The sequence below is a fragment of the Hibiscus syriacus genome, unplaced genomic scaffold (assembly GCF_006381635.1).
Source record: "Hibiscus syriacus cultivar Baekdansim isolate YM2019G1 unplaced genomic scaffold, ASM638163v2 tig00116997_pilon, whole genome shotgun sequence".
In the NCBI taxonomy this organism is placed as follows: Eukaryota; Viridiplantae; Streptophyta; class Magnoliopsida; order Malvales; family Malvaceae; genus Hibiscus; species Hibiscus syriacus.
The window spans coordinates 3,256,224-3,276,841 of NW_024063513.1; the positions used below are offsets into that span (position 1 = coordinate 3,256,224).

At 33.6% G+C, this 20,618-nt stretch overlaps 1 protein-coding gene and 1 pseudogene across 2 annotated transcripts; one reads left to right on the forward strand and one right to left on the reverse strand.

Moving 5' to 3' along the window:
- Positions 1 to 1,691: 1,691 nt before the first annotated feature.
- On the forward strand, positions 1,692 to 11,674 carry LOC120194024 (serine/threonine-protein phosphatase 6 regulatory subunit 2-like). Of its 2 annotated transcripts, XM_039196426.1 has the most exons (19): positions 1,692 to 1,793; positions 2,694 to 2,797; positions 4,385 to 4,471; positions 4,565 to 4,640; positions 4,730 to 4,804; positions 4,949 to 5,002; positions 6,235 to 6,294; positions 6,507 to 6,623; positions 6,951 to 7,045; positions 7,167 to 7,366; positions 7,952 to 8,049; positions 8,264 to 8,367; positions 8,451 to 8,616; positions 8,754 to 8,876; positions 9,290 to 9,372; positions 9,497 to 9,638; positions 10,161 to 10,190; positions 10,510 to 10,580; positions 10,741 to 11,674. In XM_039196426.1, exons 1-19 carry the CDS (start codon positions 1,755 to 1,757, stop codon positions 11,303 to 11,305), a joined length of 2,289 nt encoding a protein of 762 aa, XP_039052357.1. In that variant the 5' UTR covers positions 1,692 to 1,754; the 3' UTR covers positions 11,306 to 11,674. The 2 variants fall into 2 exon arrangements, with proteins under 2 accessions (XP_039052357.1, XP_039052358.1); XM_039196427.1 differs by lacking the exon at positions 10,161 to 10,190.
- Positions 11,675 to 15,818: 4,144 nt separating this feature from the next.
- On the reverse strand, positions 15,819 to 20,105 carry LOC120194314 (annotated as a pseudogene).
- Positions 20,106 to 20,618: the final 513 nt, after the last annotated feature.

Genomic DNA, 20,618 nt, shown 5'->3' on the forward strand with positions numbered 1-20,618 from the left:
TAATTTTTTTATTTATCTGTAACACGTTAAAATAAATAGAAATTTATATGTATTTCATGAAATCAAAGTTAACGTTTTATATTTAACATTAGCTCAAATTAAAAAATATATAATGTTTATTTAAAAATAATTTTATTAATTTCAAAAACTGTGATGATCAGGTTATCATTAAAAGATTGGTTGATTTCAGACCAAGGTGGTTTTTGGAGACCGAATATCCTACTAATTTACGGTGAAAAATTGTTAAGAGGTTCAAATCATATGAAATCTCTCCCTTCCTCTCAATTTTTTTAATTAATCATTGGTATCCAATCTATTATCGATTAATCTAGATCGAGTACTACAGAGGCGAAGGAGACCCTCCTAATCCAGTTTGCTTCATTCGCAAACGCCAAAATTCAAACTCGTGACCTTACTTAAGAAACCTAGTGTCTCATCCCACTAGACCAACTGATTGTTGATTACTCTCAACTTTTTTAATAACAAAAAGGAGAGGGAAAAATGATCTCACATTGAATGATCTCCTCAACCAAGTGGACAAGAGTTCTCTAATTTATTGTCTTTTTCATCACCCACAAAAGTTTTTCAATTTCTAATTTCTTTAAAATCAAATAATAATAATAATAATCATAATTTAGATAAGATGATAAAACTAAAAATATTTATGTATTATTAAAAGAGTAAACTTCATGTATAATCATTAAATTATAATAGTGGTTCAACTATTTAAATAAAATTATTTAAACCACTAAAATACTGATATAATAATTAAAGAAATTTATGTAATTATATATTTTATTTTTACTACTCGCATAGTCTATCAATTTAATATTAATTTTAATTTAATCATCTAAAATAGATAGATAATAAGAAAATCAAACTCTGAATCACATGAAAAGTTAAAAGATATCAACCACTAATTTACATATTTACTTAATAACATTTGGCAATTCTATTATTCAGAGTTATTTTATTATTATAAACTAAAGCAAACAAAACTAAGATTAAAGCATTCAACTATTAAACAAATCAAGGCATTCAAACTTATGTCTATCAAGTCAAGTTTAATATTTTTATTAAAATTTATAATATATTATATATAATAAATAAATATATATATATTATATTTTTATTAATAAATCATTAATCTAATAAAATATTTTTATTTTAATAAAGTATAATCAATTATATTCATCGTTTGCATATAATTATTATTTAAATTTTAAATATATTAAGATTTGATAAAATTATTAATTTTTATTATTTTATAAAATTATTATTTATATTAAAAATATATAGTATCATATTTTTAATTTATTCTTATTTTTCTAGATCTGATTCTCCTTTCTCCATTTTTGTCATTTTATTTTCATTTATTTTTAATGGCCATTCATTCATTTGTTTATTTTTCCTCAATCTTTTATTCAAATTATAAACCACCATGTTTATACTGTAAAAAATCTATCGTAATTTAAATTTATATATAATTTTTAGTTTCTCCAAACTATCCCGCGATTAGGGGGTGTTTTTTTTTTGTTCTTCTCTAGCCCGCACGCACATCCATCGGCTTGATCGAATCCCAGAAAACATCCGCTTTTAGTTTTTTTTTTTCATTTCGAATCCGTATGTTTCATATTGATAGGGTTGCAGCTACAGCGGATCTTTTCGTTTTCATTGGTTAAATTTTCCAATTCCTAGGGTTTTCTTTTCTCTGCTTCAGATCTGAGTTCTACGCTGTTTGCTTTTTCGCAAAGATGTTTTGGCGTATGGCCGGATTGTCAACTGCGTCTCCTGTGAGTTTCGCCTTCTCTTGCTGTTTTCTTTCTTATTTTTCTCTGTGCTGACGTGTATTCCTTTTTTTTTGTTAATTTGAATCTTGGGGTTTCTTGCTGGTGAAATTTCTGTTTGGATGCTGACAAATTTCAATAAACATAATAAGGGCTTGAAATAGTTTGTTTCATTGTCTGGAATGGATTAAAAATGTTTGTAGTCGATACTCGTCATTGTTAGAATAGTGGTCTAATATAGAGTACGGGCAGTTTTCAATGGAGATTTTCAACTTCTCTAATTGTTCTTTTCAAATCAAGTTTATAAAATGTCAGGCGGCATTTGCTACGGGATAAAATGAGTACCCTTGTTTTATTTCGAATCGATGGGCGTTTTTTTCTTGTAAAATGTGAAATTCAGCTTTTGTTCTTGAGCATCAATGCGTTCTTCTGTCTGCATTTATTAGAGGGTAATCTTGTGTTTTTTTTTTCCTCGAGATGCATTAGTGTGTTTAAGATTGGCAAAGAGACGGAAATAGTTGGACCCTATCTTTTTTCTTACAAGTAGGTCAGATTTTGGGTGCAGATCTTCTTAATCTTAGGCTCGCATTATCATGATCATTTTAGCTGCAGCGGAAGATAATTTTGGGTATGCTCTTCTCTAGAAGCCTATGATGACATTCATGTAATAATCATTTATCTTTTAGGTTTTAAATTTTTATGCGAGGCTGATAGTTGTGTTTTACCCATATTTTATTCCCTAATAAGCCTCATTGTCTAAGAAAATGGTGTTTAAGGGTCAAGGGAATGGCTGCTATTAGTTTTTAGTGAACAATTAATTTGTGTGTACTATTTTCTGCCCCTATATTCTTTAGATGTATTTTTTATTCTTTTTTTTGACAAATTTCGTTTTTATGTTAAATGCAGGTTGAGACAATTTTAGATAAGGAAAATTTTACACTGGAGGAGCTGCTTGATGAGGATGAAATTATTCAGGAATGCAAAGCCCTTAATGGGCGACTTATAAACTTGTACAGCTTCTAGCCTACCATTGTGCTTCCTTTCTTCTTTCATCTTATAGCATGTTAAATTGTTCTATACCATAATGTTCTAATGTGATTAAATATATCTTTTTTACTTTAATCACAATGCAGGGTTTTGTCCTAAGTGAGAAATTGTGTTAATGTTTTGATCGTAGTTCATAGGTTTAAATATTAAAAGCCCAATGCAAAAGCTTCTGAACCCAGTGTATATGCAAAATCTAAAAAGGGGCAATATATGATTAAGTCTCTCATAAACGTTAAGGGGCATCCATCATTTGAGATTATTAATTATTGTCTTCTTAACTTTGCAAGTAAATATTAAAAATAAAAGTCAATGTATTGAATTCAATATTTCTATGGATGTCAATGCAAACTTGGTTAATGACATCCTAGAGATTACAGCGTTTAATCAAGATAGACGCAGTTCAAAATGTTTGGCAAACAACACATGGAAGCTTGATGTAGAATGCGATTAATTTTGTAGAAAGTTTACGAAGCTACACCGAATAAGAATCAGTTTAAAATTGGTAGAAGTGTACACTAAACCATATGAAACTTTCAGTGAGATCATCAGTTCAGTTTAGGCCTTTGTATAAAGTTGTGCGTGGTCAATTTTGAATTAAGAAGAACATATCGGAACATGGATGAAAGTTATAATTTCTCTATTACCCATACAAGAATGTGAACCCTTCTGAGCTTGTATCTCCTTTTCAGTTAACTGGAAATGACTCAAGTGCTACATAATTCTGCATAAGCTGTGTACCAAAGTTGTATTGCCCATGGACGAGTTCTTAAGAGATGATGAGTAGACTCTGCTTCTGTTTTGCCCAAAAAGCTTATTCGGAACAAATTGACCTTTTTCCAGACATGCACCTAGGTGTGTCTAGCCTTGCTCTTTAGTTCTAGAAAACAAAAGTGCTTAAACCTCTTTCAGGCAAGGCAAATTTGATCAGGCACACGTCTAGTGTGCTAGAATAGATTGCCTTTTTTGTAAGGCAATAGGCACAAAAAAGAATGCCTAATTGAAATTCATTCTATTTTATTTTATTTTCAACTTTTTTCATTAATGTGTTTCTAGTGGGAAGGGGGATGTTATATAACTCTGTACTTATCAATATTTGAGTATCCAACTGCTGACATGGGACCATAAGGAAACCATGCAGCGAACAAGAAAATGCATGTTTGTAAATAAGCTCGGCCGCTCTTCATAGTTTATTAGTTTGATCACATATCTTATGCTTATACATGCACTAACACACAAAACATTAAAAACACACATTTCTTCACCAAAGCAAGTATTTGCTTTGTGCCTTGTGCTTGAGGCGATATGATGATTCTAGCACCTACAGTGTGCTATGTGTTCTTGACAACACTGCTTATATCTATTCTTATCAAATAAAATAACCTTATTTGGGATCCCTTCAGAGGGTGCTGATGGCTTCAGTTGTTGGAGGCCTGAATATTTGCTCATTTTAAGATTGATCCTTTCAAATCATTTGTTTTTAAATGACTAATTCAATTTTTTTTTCATTCGTTCACTTTCTCTTCATTGTCATATTTTGTTCTCATTTGCAGCTTGAGGGAGAAGGCTCAAGTTGAACAGCTTCTTCGATATATTGTGGTAGAACCTCCAGAGGATGCTGATAATAAGCGAACTTTCAAGTATGTTTTAATAGTTTAGCAAATGGGTTTGGTTAGACTCCTCAATTTTACTGTATACTATTGTTTTGTAATACTTGATTTGTGTGATTGTAGGTTTCCTTTTATTTCATGTGAGCTTTTTACATGTGAGGTTGATATAATACTAAAAACTTTGGTAGAAAATGAGGAAGTAAGAAGTTGACCCCCTTTATTCCCCCTCTATTTGAATTTTTACTTTTTTATTAAAGCAAGTTTCTACTGGTGCTTGTTTGTTTGCAGTTAATAAATTTTTTATTTTCCTTTTTGGATTCAACTCACTCCCATAGCACACCACTGGCTGGGTACTTCAGCAAGGTATCCTGTTTTTCAACTTTCGAGAATTCACATGTTTAACTTAACTCCTGTGCATTTCCTTTATTTATTATATTTAAGTATACAAGGGACTTTGAATATGTTGTTATCTATGCTAGTATGTTTCATATTTGGTTTTCTTCCTAGGTTGTCATATGTTTGCTGTTGCGGAAGACATTGCCTTTCCTGCAATATGTTAAGGTATGTTAAAGATTTTATTTAACTTGATCGAGGGATTTTTTTTTCTTCTATTTGTTTATGTTAAAACAGGAATGATTGATTTTTCCAGTAGTATTGCATGCATTTATGAGAATCTATACTACTATTTTTTTGATAGGAATTGTAGGCCTCGTTAAAAACCTCCTTCTTGATTAAAGGAGCTTGTAGAAAAGCTCCTTAATCAGCGGAAGGAGGAAAAGAGTGCCTTAAGATTTCATTAACCAAAAGAACCTATTTAAAGTCCTGACTGAGTTAATGTAATTGATTAATCGGGTACCAACTCATTTGGGAAATGACTGAAAATCCATTTTTCTAAATTATTACTAAAATTATTAATGTAAGGGTATTTTTCCTTTTGATACTTTTATAAAATATTTAAATAAAACAACTAAAAACTACTATTTAAGAATTAAACACATGACTAATGAATTATTATATTCTTATCCTTTACCATTTCACCTCTAATTTTTTGTTGAATAAATTTTACAAGTATATTTTTATATAAAATGTTTTTGTTCACCAACATTGTGGTTATGACAAAATCTAATTTTATTTTAGTTTTCTATTATACATTGCCCATAAAGTATTCTAAGAATGAATGTGTGGAGTTTTAAACAAATGAACGAAATATTACGACATTGTTATATGCTTTTCTATTTGTCCATCTACCTATCAAATTTGGTTGTGCGCTTGTTTTGGTGGGTGGTTTTGTCTCTGTTCTGACTTTTTGTTCATATCTTCTTTGAGCAGTTAAAGATGTAAAGTTTGCTGTTCCCCCCCCCCCCCACTTCTTTGCCTGTTTTGCTTTAAGGATGTAGTGTAATAGAAGATGTTGCTGTCCATACTTAAAGAAGTTTGTGTGACAGTAATATACTGGCCTATATGAAGAGGGATTATTATTGGCAAGGACTAAGATAAATTCAATATGTTGATGTAACAAGGACTAAGATGTTGGTGCTTCTTAATTTAACACGAATTTGGGGTTCCTTGCGTGGTTGAATTCCTTGGACTAAGATGTTGCATGCTTGTCAATATAGCATGAAATGGCCTCTTAAACTTTTTTTCCTAGAATTATTCCTGTAGCTGTGTTGAAATTGTGGATGCTTATATTTGATGTGATACTGTGTACAGCAAATAAAGCCGTTCCTTTGAATTGGCTTCAAAGATGCATCTGTTTTATTTGTCCAATTTGTTACCTTTATGATGTTGTCCAGGGCCATCAGGAAATTGTCAAGCGTTTAGTTGATCTGATTGGCATAACTTCAGTAATGGAGGTTGGTGTTACTCTATCTTTGTTGTTATTTTGTGTAAATGAATATCTCACTATAGTTTTTTATATTTATATTCATTTAAAAGATTTGTGCATTTGGTTGTTTACTAAAGTTTGTTTTGTTATGAATAAATTAAACTTTTGGCCTTGGATTGCTACTCACTAACGCTGTGAAAGGTTTTTGTTAGCTTATGCTAGTCATTTCTTGTTAAACAGGTTTTAATACGTCTTATTGGTGCTGATGAGCATATGTTCTCAAACTATAAGGAGTCAATGCAATGGATAGAGGATACAGATGTATTGGAGATGATTGTGGACAAATTCAGCTCTTCAGTAAGTGTCGTTGATTGTTTGAGAAATATGAAAATTGTGGGTTTTTCCTACTTCGTTAAAATGCAGTTTTTACTAGAGGCTTTCTCACTTCTATGGGTGGCATGGTTGGAGCTTTTCTTTAACTTGTTTTGCTGCATTTACCTATTTGATTCCACCCTTTCCCAAGCGAGGAGCCCTTTAGGTAGAAAATATGTTAGTCCCAATGACACTTTATTTAACTTTTGATGTGACCTAATGTAAACATTAGCTTGCGTTCTTCTACTTTAGGGTTTTCATGGCACTAATAGTGGTTATGTTTTTGAAAAACGTTCAAATGTCTTTTTACAGGACTCTGCTGAGGTGCATGCCAATGCAGCTGAAACCTTATGTGCAATAACACGATTTGCTCCTCCCGGTCTTGCTGCCAAAATTACCAGCCCAAAGTAGGTGTCATTATTTTCTTCTCATGTTTCTTATACATAGGTGCTAACAGTTTGTCCCAACTCATCAATCATTTAATTTGGTACTTTCTTTTTTCTTTTTCCCCTTGGTGTTGTTATGAAGTTTCACTGGAAGATTATTTCGTCATGCTTTGGAAGACTCTAGACCAAAATCTGTTCTGGTCAATTCCTTGTCTGTGTTCATATCTTTGTTAGATCCCAAGAGGCTAACATTGGGCGTATATCATACATACCACCAAGTTTCCCAAGGATCAATGATATCTGCGAAGCCTGATACAGTTGAAGGAATGCTGGAGAGTTTAGGTGAAAGTTTTCTTCTTTACTATTACATGAATAACAAATCCATTTGCATTTTCACCTCATTTAGAATTGGGAAATGAATGAACCAAAGTTGTTATAGTGATGCTGTTTCATAGTATATGATTTCATAGTATCATATTTCCCTCCTAGAGTTAATCTTTTGAAGCGTTCTCAACTACTTGTATGTATGAAAATGTTGACATAAAAGGAGAGCAGAAAGACAGACTACATCCCTTTCTTGTCTCTGCATTCTATGTTTATTACTGTAGTCATATTAATTCTAATTAATCTAATCCTTAGCCATCTACAACTTGTTCCTTTCACTGCCTTGTCCGCCGATTTCTGGAATGTCTTGACTATCTTAGTTTGTAACTTTTTAGTTTTTTTGGCATACCCCTGTCAGATATGTATCCTATTTTGCTGAATGCACATCTGTGTTAGACACTGATATGACATTGGCACTTTGGGAATTCATACTTGTCCTTGCTTCGTAGCTATGGCAGATGCCTAAACAATTCATTTTGACTTAACTTCAAAGGTCATCACTATCCTACAGGAGAACTTATAAATCAGGTTACCATTCTGCAGGTGAGTTACTGAAGCGTTTGGATGTTTCATCTTCAGAGTTAACCTTGTTAACCACATATGGGAAATTACAGCCTCCTCTTGGGAAACATCGTTTAAGGGTATTTCTTTATTTTTAAACTTGCATTTTGTCAGTTTTGAGGAGTGACTGTCCTTTTCTGTTGGTCCTTGTGCATGAGTTGGTTCTAGCTGACAATTGAGCTTCTTAATTTCTATATCTGACCACTATTTCAGTGGTCCTTTTATATGGATCGGAAATTGTTCAGCCAGAAAAAGCTGATGCAATTATTTATGATTTGACATGGAATTTCCCAGATTGTAGAGTTCATTTCTGTCTTGCTGACAGTTGGTAGTGAAGCTGCTGAAAAGGAATTGATTCGACTGGGTGCTGTGGAAAGGATTTTGAACTTATTCTTTGAGTAAGTTATATATTCCTTCTGTGCAATGATATGATTTTTGCTTGGATCCTCTTTCTCATACCCTTAGTTAATTCTGTACACAGGTATCCATACAACAATTTTTTGCACCATCATGTGGAGAGCATAATACTGTCATGCTTAGAGAGCAAAAATGTTCCACTTGTTGGGCATCTTCTACGTGAATGTAACATTTTGAGAAAAATACTTGAAGCTGAAAAGAATTGCACATTAACTTCTGATCCAAATATGGTAGTTACTGTGTCATGCTTTATATAGCACTTGTGGCATTTCTGTAACATACTTTAAATGCATGAGCTTGTTAAAATTTTACCCCCTGTTTTAGCTGAATTGGTGCTTACTTTTGCCTCTGTTCTATTCTCCCACAGCCAACAGTTAGTGCTGAAGGTAGAGCACCACCAAGGATAGGAAATATTGGACACTTGACACGCATATCTAACAAACTTGTTCAGCTTGGAAATAACAATGGTGAAATTCAGGCATATCTGCAGGTTTTAAATCTCTCGAAGAAATTTCATTACATATTTTCAAGTATTTAAAAATGTTCGGTGTATATTGTGAGTTGCAACATTTAATCAAGCATTATTTTTTTGGATTTATGATTAGAGAATCAGAAGTAGAGCTTAATTCCTACAAGTGAATCATGTCTAACGTTCAATCTATCCTATGTTTTGGTCTCTGTATTCTGGGACTATACTTTTCCTGGTCTCAGTTAGGGGTAGTTTTGTCATGCCATTTAACTCCATTTGTACTCCATTCTTTCAACCTTGAATTTCGAAGTTCTAACCATTAGACGTTTCCAGGGGAAAAGTTTTCCGATTTCTTCCTGATGCTAAACCTTTTAGGTTTAATTATTTTTACACTTCCAGTCAGTTGTATTCTTAGTTTGCTTGTCCCTTGACAGGAAAACAGTGAATGGACTTATTGGCACACAAATGTCCTATTGAATCGTAATGCTACAGAAAATGTCTACCAGTGGGCTTGTGGGTATGTCATCTTCCTCAAATGTTGTTTTTCTCGTTTATCCCTATGTTTTCTGCAATTTTCATTTTATTTATTTATTTATTGCCTTTTCAAAATTAATTTAATTTGGTTTTATCTATTTTAACAGGAGGCCAACTGTTCTACATGACCGGAACAGAGATAGTGATGATGATGATTACCAAGACAGGGATTATGATGTTGCAGCCTTGGCAAACAACTTAAGCCAGGCATTTAGATATGGCATTTACTCTAATGATGATATAGAACAGGTTCTTTCTAAAACTTTCGTGTTAATCCAGCTATATATATTTACTTATTGAATATAGGATGAACATGAAATAAGTTATTCTACATTTTAAATGGATATATTTTATACTGCAATTGAAGAGGCATTGTTTGATATAATTTTGTAGCCATGCAATTAGTGACTATATGTTGCGTTAAAACTACATTTGATATTATTTGATATGCTTCATTGACTTGCCTTAACCTTTGTAAAGTTTCTTGATGTTTTGTGAAGTTGTTTGTGCAGTTATTGCAGTTTACCCTACTATTCTTATGTTTATTTTCTTTATATCTGTCATCGTTTTACCAAATAAAAATGTGCTAGCTCTTTACTTTGACAGGTTGTTTCTCTGTATTCTTATCTTTAATGTTAATGGTTTAGGTATGCTTTTATTTCATTATTTGTTGTTATATATTCATTATGGTGTGAAATGGGTAGACACTCCAATTTAGAAAGTGAACTATTTGTTTCTTCCATTTGCTGATATCTTTTTCATATATTTCAGGTACATAACTCACTTGAAAGAGATGATGAGGTATATGTTCTGTATTATATGAAATTTAGAGAATAGTTGGGCGGTTGGTCTGTTTGAATAATTATGTGGAAAAAACTTTATAAACTTATTCCGAGGACTCTTCCACTTTGTGCGTTTTACAGTGAAGTTATAAGTTTTTGCTAATAATTTTGCACTGTTGTTTTTGGTACTCTAAAAAAGATCATCCTTTATGGTGAAGAACATGCCCTCTCCCTGCCTTTCTTTGTCCTCTTTTATCATTTGAAATCGAACTTTGCCTGCCCCATCTTTGTGAGAACTTTTGTGCATAATTGAAAACTATTTCTGTTTTACTTTTCAGGATGTTTACTTTGATGATGAATCTGCTGAGGTTGTAATATCTTCTCTGCGCTTAGGAGACGACCAAGAAAGGTAGGTTGAGATCTCTCTTTTTTTTTTCCGGGCAGCGGGTGGGGAAGTAATTGGTGGGAATTAGAATTTAGTCACTTTTGTTGTCCCATCGTGAAACTTTTTTTTTTGCGTTGATTCGATTTATTGACCTAATTGTGGGTATTTTATTTGTTGTCTGCAGCGGTTCTCTTTTTACAAATTCCAACTGGTTTGCGTTTGAAGATGATAGAGATTCCAATGAATGCTCGACTGGTGCTATGGCTTCTGCATCGCCTAATGCTGAGGGAGCTGCTGTTGTCAATGGTGAAGGTAGAGATTATGACATAGTAGTCGGTGAAGATGATGACTTAGATGATACCTCAACATCTTCTCAGGTTTCTGAAGGAAAAATAGATCATCCCTGTGATCAGTCTGAAGACTCGAAAGAAGCTGGACTCAGTGAAAATGATAAACCACATGCATGGGTTGAATGGAGAGAGACCCCTGGTTCCAATGAAGCTGCTGCTATTGTCCCAAATGGTGAAGTGCAAATAAAACTGGTTGACAGTAACCCTGATAGTGCTAGTGAACCCTCTTCATCATCCTCTGTTAATACAAGTGAAACTGCTTTGGAGGCATCTTCACAATCAACAAACGGAGACCTCGGCTCAAATGCCCTTCAGTCATCTGTAAGTCCTCTTGTTCCCAAGGATGAGACAACTTCAGGAACTGAGTCCGCGCCTATGATTACACAAGAATCGGTTTAAATCAAGTCATTATGTGGCAACATTGATCTGATGTGGGTGGGCACTGCTTGGTTAATCAAGCTGTCATTCTCATACAGCCGTGTATACACGGTTGTTGATCAGAGCCGATGATTCTTTTCACAGCCCACCAATGCTTGGCAAGTTTCTGATTTGGCGGATTTCAATTTGAGAGCAGGCGTGATTAGGCTTGTCTACAGCCACTGCTAGCAAGTAACCCAACATTTGATCAATCTGTTGTCTAGCTTCTTATAGTAACTCAGGAAGAGACGATTCTATTCCAACTTTTACGTGTTAATATCACATTATTGTCTTTTTCCCCTACATTGAATCTCAAGTGTTAATTTATAGGAACGAATTCTGGTGAATGCCCTTATCATAACCTTCTGTATTCAGCCTGGGGTTCTTCGCTTCACCCTTTCCCCTTTGGCTGTAATTTTCTCCATATATTATTGTACGATAAGAGAGAGGAACAAGGCAGGAACCTTTTGGATCTGATCTGTTTGTGGCCTTTTGTGGAGGAATACTCGGCACAACTTGTGGGACAAAATCTTCATCTGATTGAACTTGTGTTGGTTGTTTTATTTGCTTCAGAGTCTACACCAAGATTAAATTGCTCACTTTTATAGAGATCAGTTTAATTTGTCTAAAACTCTATGTTGCACAGACCCATCTCTGGTGTAAATGTATAAACCTCTTACAGTTTTGCATCTTTAATTCAAAAAGCATTCCATTTACCTTGGCCATGCCATTGCCAAACAAGCTCCAACACGTGCACATCCATTAAACCATTTCCAAATTATTATCCAAGTTGTGGAAAAAATGTGCAGCATAACTACTAATACTCCTTAATCCTTTCTTATATTTTAAAACGAGCATTTCCACCAATAAAAAACATCCATAAAATAAATATAATTTAAAGTTTTATACTGGGGAGCTCCCAAAAATAAATATTTACAAGCAAAATATTACAAACCGACTCTTAATAATTTTTTTGACTCAATTGATATAACAAGGTTTATAAAATATACATACCCTTAAAAAATTGCTGAGACGTACTCTGAATTTGCACTGAGTCTAGACCTTGATCTATCTACTACTCCTCGAACTCTCAATCTATTGGCATGCCCACGGAAAATAATCCGAAGGCTGAGCTAACTAGCTCAGCACGACCCTAACAACTAAAACACACTAAAACATCATGGTGCGGCTGAGGGTTCTACATCTCGGAGCTCACACACTCTTTTAGTCTACCGAGAATGTAGCCCCTAGAATCTCTGCATCGGACACCACAATCTCGACTAGCCCACTCCTTGAGTGTCGAACCTTGTGCCCAAACTAGTCAGCTTAAAGTACCTTGCGCACTCCCTAAGGATATATCCGGACTGAAACTATACTTTCATCTCTGCTAGCTTCTCTAAAGGAAATCGAGTGTTTGAATCGTTTCCCGAGCATTCAAACAAGGTAAATCTTATTTCACCTAACTTTATTCTCGTTTCTACATTTGAATTAAACATTACTACTGTTCTCACTTGTAGTCTTATTTAAGAGTAATTATGAACTTTTGGGAAAACCTCAACTCTTCTTAAAGCTCTCTTGAACTAAAGCCCAAACTGAACCCTTAGTATCGATACTGCTTTAAAGTATCGATACCCTCACTTACCTCTACACTTCCTCTTGCTTTAAGCTCAATCCATACCCTTGGTATAAATATTGACCTTATAGTATTGATACCCACTCTACAGTATCGATAACCTACCTAAGGTATCGCTACCCCTATAGTTATTTCATCAATTGCAACCTAACTTAAAACACCTTCTATAACACTTATTCTAGTGTTTTATGCATTTTCGATCCCCTTTATGGTCATACTATGCGTCTAGGGTCTTCCGGGAAACGTTTTGGGCCATTTTTGACATTTTGGGTAGGGGTTTCGAAACCACTGAGGGGGTTTCGAAACCTCTCAGGCAGAATGCCACTCTAGACAAAAGGTTTCGAAACCAACCTAGAGGTATCGAAACCTATAATGCAGATTTCACTTTTTCACCCGAGAAAACTCTCCAAACACTCTCAAAACCATCCTAAGGTCCTCAATGCCTACCTTGAGGTTTCTCAGTTATTATTAAGTCTTACGTGAGTTATAGAGGTCAGAAACAATGCTTATAAACATGCTAAAAACATTAAACATGAAATCTACCATGAAAATCTATTAAACATGCTTAAACTAAACTTTCTAGTTAAACTTCTTTCTAATGATTCTACAAATGGTATGAGAAAGCTATAAGTGTGTTACCTGGCTTCCTTAGCTACTAAAACTCTTCTTGAACTAACTAGGATTCACCTTAGTTTCATCATTTGCTTAGAAACTCTTTTTTACCTCTTTACTAAACCAAGCAAGGAAATGGTTACTACTCAACTAAGGGTTAGATTAAGTTTAAATACAACTCCTAAAACTCAAATCTACCCAAAAACAAGCTTAGAACACTTGATTTCTCTCGACTCTTAAAAACCCATTTTTGGAAATCTTAACCAAAACTTAAGATTAAGAGTTAAATGGAAGCTTGAGGGAAGAAGATTAAGGTTCTTACCTTGGTTGACTCTAATTTGGCTTGGAATCTCAAAAGCTCTCACCTTTTCTTTTGCTCTTGGGAAGAAAGAAGAAGAGAGAAATGAAGAGGAAAGAGAAGATATTTTGGTAGGTTTGATTACACGTGAAAAACAAGGGAGATAAGGGGTTTTCATCCTTTAAAACCAGTTATGGGTAAACTACACTTTTGGTCCCTCTCCTTTTTACCTCTACTTAAAACCATTACATAACTTTAAGGGGCTAACTCCTCTGCATGTTCATGGAAGATGTTACATTCAAGTTCCGTGGCCTTGCATGGCTTTTCCTTGGGGTTGCCAACAATGGCAGTCTCCTTTATGATGATGAGTTTACGAAATACCTAGAGGAGTACCCCGATCAATTCTGATATGATCGAGCTCTTAGTAGGGAGCAGAAGAACAAGAGTGGAGGCAAGATGTATGTTCAGGATAAGATCGATGAATACAGTGATGAAATTTTCAAGCTCTTCGATGAGGGAGCCCATATATATTTTTACGAGCTTAGGGGAATGATGCCCAAGATCCAAGAAACGCTGAAGAGAGTTGCGGAGCAGAGAGGACAGAATTGGGATGAGAAGCTTTCATAGCTGAAGAAGAACAAACAATGGTATGTACAAGTTTATTAGTTTTGCTTCGCTGGATTTTAACCCAAATTCATTCACTGTTTGAAGATAATTAATTATTTACGGGGTTCACATGGAAACCTTGATTTAGCTAAAGTTTTGCTGCATGCATACCTTTCTGGGATTGAATAATTGAGCTAGGCTTCATATTTAGTGCAATAAACTTGAAAATCTTTCCATTTTATGATTGTTTAACTACCAGCCAGCCATAATTCTTTATCCTGAAGAAGAATTAAATAGGTTGTGTCGAGCGACTAGCCACAATTAAATGAAAGGGTCTGGATTAATAAAGATTCTTAAAATATTTTCATCAATTTTTAACCGATATCCGACTCATTGGTCTTGAATATATATAAAAATTCATTTTAATCCTTATTCTTTTTATTTTTTTTTTCTTTGAAACTTCAAATATTAGTATAAATATAAGGGTAAAGTATAGTAATGGTCACTGAACTTTTTTAAAACTTTCATTTAGGTCTCCCAACTTTTAAAACTTGCAATACAATATCCCAACATTTAGTTTGTTTGCAATATGGTCCCCCAACAGTTACTTGGGGGACCATATTACAAATAGACTAAATGTTGGGGGACCATATTACAAACAAACTAAATGTTAGGGGACTATATTATAAGTTTTAAAAGTTGGGGACCTAAATGAAAGCTTTAGAAAAGTTTAGTGACCATTACTATACTTTACCCTAAAAGTAATTAATAAAATAAAATCAATAAAATACCAAAATTGCCATTCTTCTCTCTTCCCCAACCTCACCTTCACCGTAACACCACCCCTTTCCCTAACCCCCAACACACACTTGTTTCCTTTCTCCTAGCCCACAGTTTGAAGCTCAAAATCTTCAATGATAAGGCAAAGATTGATTAAAAAAGGTTGCATTTCCACCCTAAAAATACAACTTGGAGCTTAAAAGATATAATTTCTCAAAAACTAGCTTCAAAGAACACAAATTTGAAATATCAAAGAAATAAAAATCGAAGCTTTCTACGAGATTTTCCAAGTAAACAAACAAAGGTTAAGAAAAACTGTCAATGAAGAAAATGAATGAAAAATGCAAACACTTGGAGCTTAACAATGGTTTTCTTTTTAAAGGAAATGCAGTGGTTTGTTTTAAGATCTTCAATTGGTCAAACTAATGTTGTTTTTATTAGTTAAGACAACATATTCCATACAATGACCAAAAATTCATGCACAACAGCACAAAATGAGAGAGGTGAAACCTTAATTAAAACTCATAACCCCAAAACTCAACTACATCAAACACCAAACCATTTTCTCAAACCTCATCCTCAAGTAAAAGCATATTCGAAATTCCCTTATTAACCGAAAACTTTCGAACGGTCTCGAGGCAAAGAAGCACACCTTCCTCGAGATTGAGCTCTAAGAGGGCATGATGAAACTTCCTCAAAAACTCAATGTCCGACTCCAACACCGACAGCTCTGGCGGCTTTTTCGGGAGCTCATGGTACCACATGATTCATGAAGCATTGAATCGATCTTTGGAAATATGTTCCTGAGGAAATCATGATTGATTTCGACTTCCTTCTCCACCACTTTCTCCAATTGGATCCTCAAAGGAAAACCATTGGTTACCCCTTTAATGTTCGACGATAACATGTTGTGAGTTAACAATCTCTTTCTCTCTTCTTTTCAGTGTTATCGCTTGGAAACAATGGTGTTGGGGCTAGGGAAAGGGGTGGGGGAACGATGAAGGTGAGATTGGGGGAAGAGAGAAGAGGGCAATCTTGGTATTTTATTTTATTTTATTTATTTTATTAAGGGTAAAGTATAATAATGGTCACTGAACTTTTATAAAGCTTTCATTTAGTTCCCCCAACTTTTAAAACTTGCAATACAGTCCCCCAATATTTAGTTCATTTATAATATGGTCCCCCAATATTTAGTTCATTTATAATATGGTCCCCCAATAGTTACTTTGGGGACCATATTATAAACAGACTAAATGTTGGGGGACTATATTGCAAACACACTAAATGTTGGGGGATTGTATAGCAAGTTTTAAAAGTTGGGGGACCTAAATGAAAGCTTTAGAAAAGTTTAGTGACCATTACTATACTTTACCCTAAATATAAATAGATGGATACATTTTTTTTATAGAAAGCCGCTAGTTTTATTAAAAATAGAAAATATCCAGAATTACAATGAAGATTTACAAGCACAATCCTAAAAGTAAACTAAATTATAATTAGGACATTTTCATATAACCATTAACACAAAAACTAGCCATCTATATCACACAATGACCATAAAAGGAAAAGATTAAAAAATTTAACCAATGCTTGAATAAAATAAAGATACGACCAAATATGACTGCATAGGTAAACGAACCATAAAAGAGGATAAAATTACTGAAAGACCACTGAAAAATCGAAAATCAGAGTCAAGTGACGTGAGAAAACTATCCACAAGCACAAAACGCGTATCTAAATCAATTCGAAGGTCCAAAGCATGGAAGATCGGCAAGATAACAAATAAGTGCCACCTTGATCAGTCGTGGCGATGTCAAATCCAACCCAATGCTCAAATAAAATAAAGATAAGAAAAAAATCTGACTGCATCGGTAAATAAACCATAAAAGGGGATGAAACTATTGAAAGATCGCTGACAAATCGCAAATAAGAGTCAAAAGACGTAAGAAAACTATCCACGAGCGCAAAATGCGTATCCAAATCAATCTGAGGGTCCAAAGAAAGAAATATCAACAAGATAACAAATAAGATCAGTCGTGGCGATATCAAATCCAACCATGTGAAAAAAGATAAAACGAAAAAAGGTAAAAAACCGTAAGTTGCCAAAAGGCATAGAAAAACATGCCACAAAGGCATAGATAAACATGGCATAAAGACATAGAACATGTCAAAAAGACATAATTTGTAATATCCCAAATTTTGGACAAGTGACTATAATGTAAAAAATCAAAATTTTGGGATTAAAGTATAAAGTTATAAAAGTTTAAGGACTAAAAATATAAAATTTTAAAAGTTACGTTTTGATTTTGGGTCTGTAAATAAGTTTTTTATATTATTAGGATAACTGGATTGAATCATAAGCTTACAAAAATTTCAAAGAAGGTAGATTTGGGTTGGAAAAATTATATGGATAGTTTTAATTAGTGAAATTTAATTGGATTGGTGGATTTTGGTGAAAATTTGTATTGTAAGTGGAATAGAGCAATTTAGTGACTAAATTAAAATTTTAAAAAATTGGATGGTCAAAAAGAAAAATATTAGAGATGAATTTTTATGGTTGTTTAATAATATTAAGGGTAAAGTATAGTAATGGTCACTAAACGTTTCTAAAGCTTTCATTTAGGTCCCCCCAACTTGCAATACAGTCCTCCAATATTTAGTCCGTTTGTAATATGGTCCCTGACGTTACGCTGTCGTTAGTACGTTTGCAATATGGTCACTTAACTTTTCATGCACTTGCATTTCGGTCCCCCAACTTTTAAAACTTGCAACACAGTCCTCAATTTTATTCTAAACCCCAAATTCCTTTTCAATCTCGAATTTCTTTTTTCACTTCTCTATTCTCATTTCCAGCGTAACTTTTCAGTCGGGATGCATGAGAAATTCTAATCTAACTTTGAATTATGTGGATGTGTTGACTTGAATAAGGGTCCATTGAGAGAAGACTCGACCAAGGGACTATCGGGACCATCAACGATTCAAAATGTAATGTTAGATACATGTAATCTCAGGTGAAGCATAAATGTTCGATGAAATGTTTGTGAGAAAAAAATGGGGATAGAAATGCAGAGTTGGCAAATACTACTAAGATGAACTAAGTATCATTGTTGAAAGTCACCAATAAATCTGAAATTATTTTATATAAATGACATATAATAATTTCTTTGTTTAATCATTGTGGTTAAAGATTTTCCAACAAATGATCAAATATAATGAAATCACAAACAACACATTCACCTCTCAGTCTCTTTCGAAACTTGAAAGGCATTATGACAGGGTCAAGTAGCTGCTCCAAATATACTACACTGTCATGATGCCTTTCGAGTTGTGTGCATGCAGAATTGTCTTCTAAAGTTATAATTCAATATAATTCAACTGTAAAATTTCCAAAACATGTAAAAAAATCCAATTCGTTCACGATATATCAGTACCATAATCAACATGAACTTATTAAAAAGAATACGAGCTCATAGGATGCCGAAAACCACAGGTCGAATCAATATAATTCCCAGTAAACTTCTATTCTGATGGAATGAATATATTTCATAAGGAGTACTAAAAGTTTTGATTAAGAAGAAAGAAATAAAATTAGATGGTTTTGGTTCAAAACTCGTTGAATATCCAGATCATTGATATTCGGTTCCAGAAACATAAAAATTTCAACAAAAAACACACAAAGTGAGCTGAAAATGGGAAAGTGTGAAAGAGGAAAAACTTACTTCCGGATAGCCCAAAAGAGAAAATAAATACCTTCTTGCAAGTGAGAGGAGAGGCTAAGAAATAAACGTAATCGGTATTGCATTCCAACATTTCTTCCACCATTTTTTCTTTGTAAATAAAAAGCTGAAAGATAGAGCACTACCTGGGTTTACAATTTTACATGGCGGAAAATTGAAGAACAAAAACCAAATGAGAGTGCATGTAAGCGAAATAGGCTGAGAGGTGAATGCTCTGTTTGAGATTTCATTATCTTTGATCATCTATTGGAAAATCTTTAACCATAATGATTAAACGAAGAAATTATTATATTCCATTTATACAAAATAATTACAGCTTTGTTGGTGACTTTCAACAATGATACTTAGTTCATCTTAGTAGTATTTGTCAACTCTACATTTCTAACCCCATTTTTTCTCACAAGCATTTTATCGAATATCTATGCTTCACTTGAGATGACATGTATCTAACATTACTCCTTGAATAGTTGATGGTCCCGATAGTCTATTGGTTGGGTCTTCTCTCAATGGACCCTTATTGTCAACACCTCCACATAATTCAAAGTTAGATTAGAATTTCCCATGCATCTCCGACTGAAAAGTTAAGATGGAAATGAGAAGAGAGAAGCGAAAAAGGAAATGAGAAGAGATAAGCGAAAAAGGAAATGAGAAGAGAGAAAAAGAATTTGGGGTTTATAATAAAATTGAGGATTGTGTTGCAAATTTTAAAGTTGGGGGACCTAAATGCAAGCACCTGAAAAGTTCAGTGACCATATTACAAACTTACTAACGACAATGTAACGTCGGGGACCATATTGCAAACAGATTAAATATTGGAGGACTGTATTACAAGTTTTAAAAGTTGGAGGACCTAAATGGAAACTTTAGAAAAGTTTAGTGACAATTACTATACTTTACCCTAATATTAAATGGAGATGAATGAGTGGCATGGGTGTAATTTTGAGAATTCATTAATTGTAATTTAGGATTTTGGCCCAAATGAATAAAAAAATTCACTTTAATTGATTTTAAAAGGCTAAAATAAGAGATATTTTGTTTAAAATTTTCAAGAGAATTACTCATCTTCTCCAACAAGCTGCCGCGAGTCGCAATAGCCAAGGTAAGTTTTTCCCCCATTTTTGGTCCAATTCAGTAAGATTTTGGGCTAAAGTGTAAAATAAGAAAATAATCCTCATTAAATCTCTACAAATTGGTGTAATTATTTCTTTGTTTTATGCTTGAATGGTGGAAATGGGTGAATTAGGTGGATGAAGGGTAGACTTGAATTCATTGAACTAAAGTTAGAAATGGATGTGGATAGTGTTGTAGAATTGAAATCAAGCATGAAGATTAATTAAAGACCATCAAAGGAGTAAGATGAAACTTTCGGCCATTGATGAAGTTGTTAGGGACTTGATTTAATTTAATTTGTTTTGCTTTGAATTTGATTGGAATTTATTAGAAATGATGTATGGATGACTAAATTGTGATTGAATCAAAATGGAAACCATTAGAAGAAATACTCCAAAGTTTCGGCATAAAGGATAAAATTTTATAAAAAATTTCTATTGATTTAGAGTGAAGGTAAGAATGATTTGGTGTGCTTGAAATGATGATTTGGATAAACAATATATTGGTTAAGATGTTAGG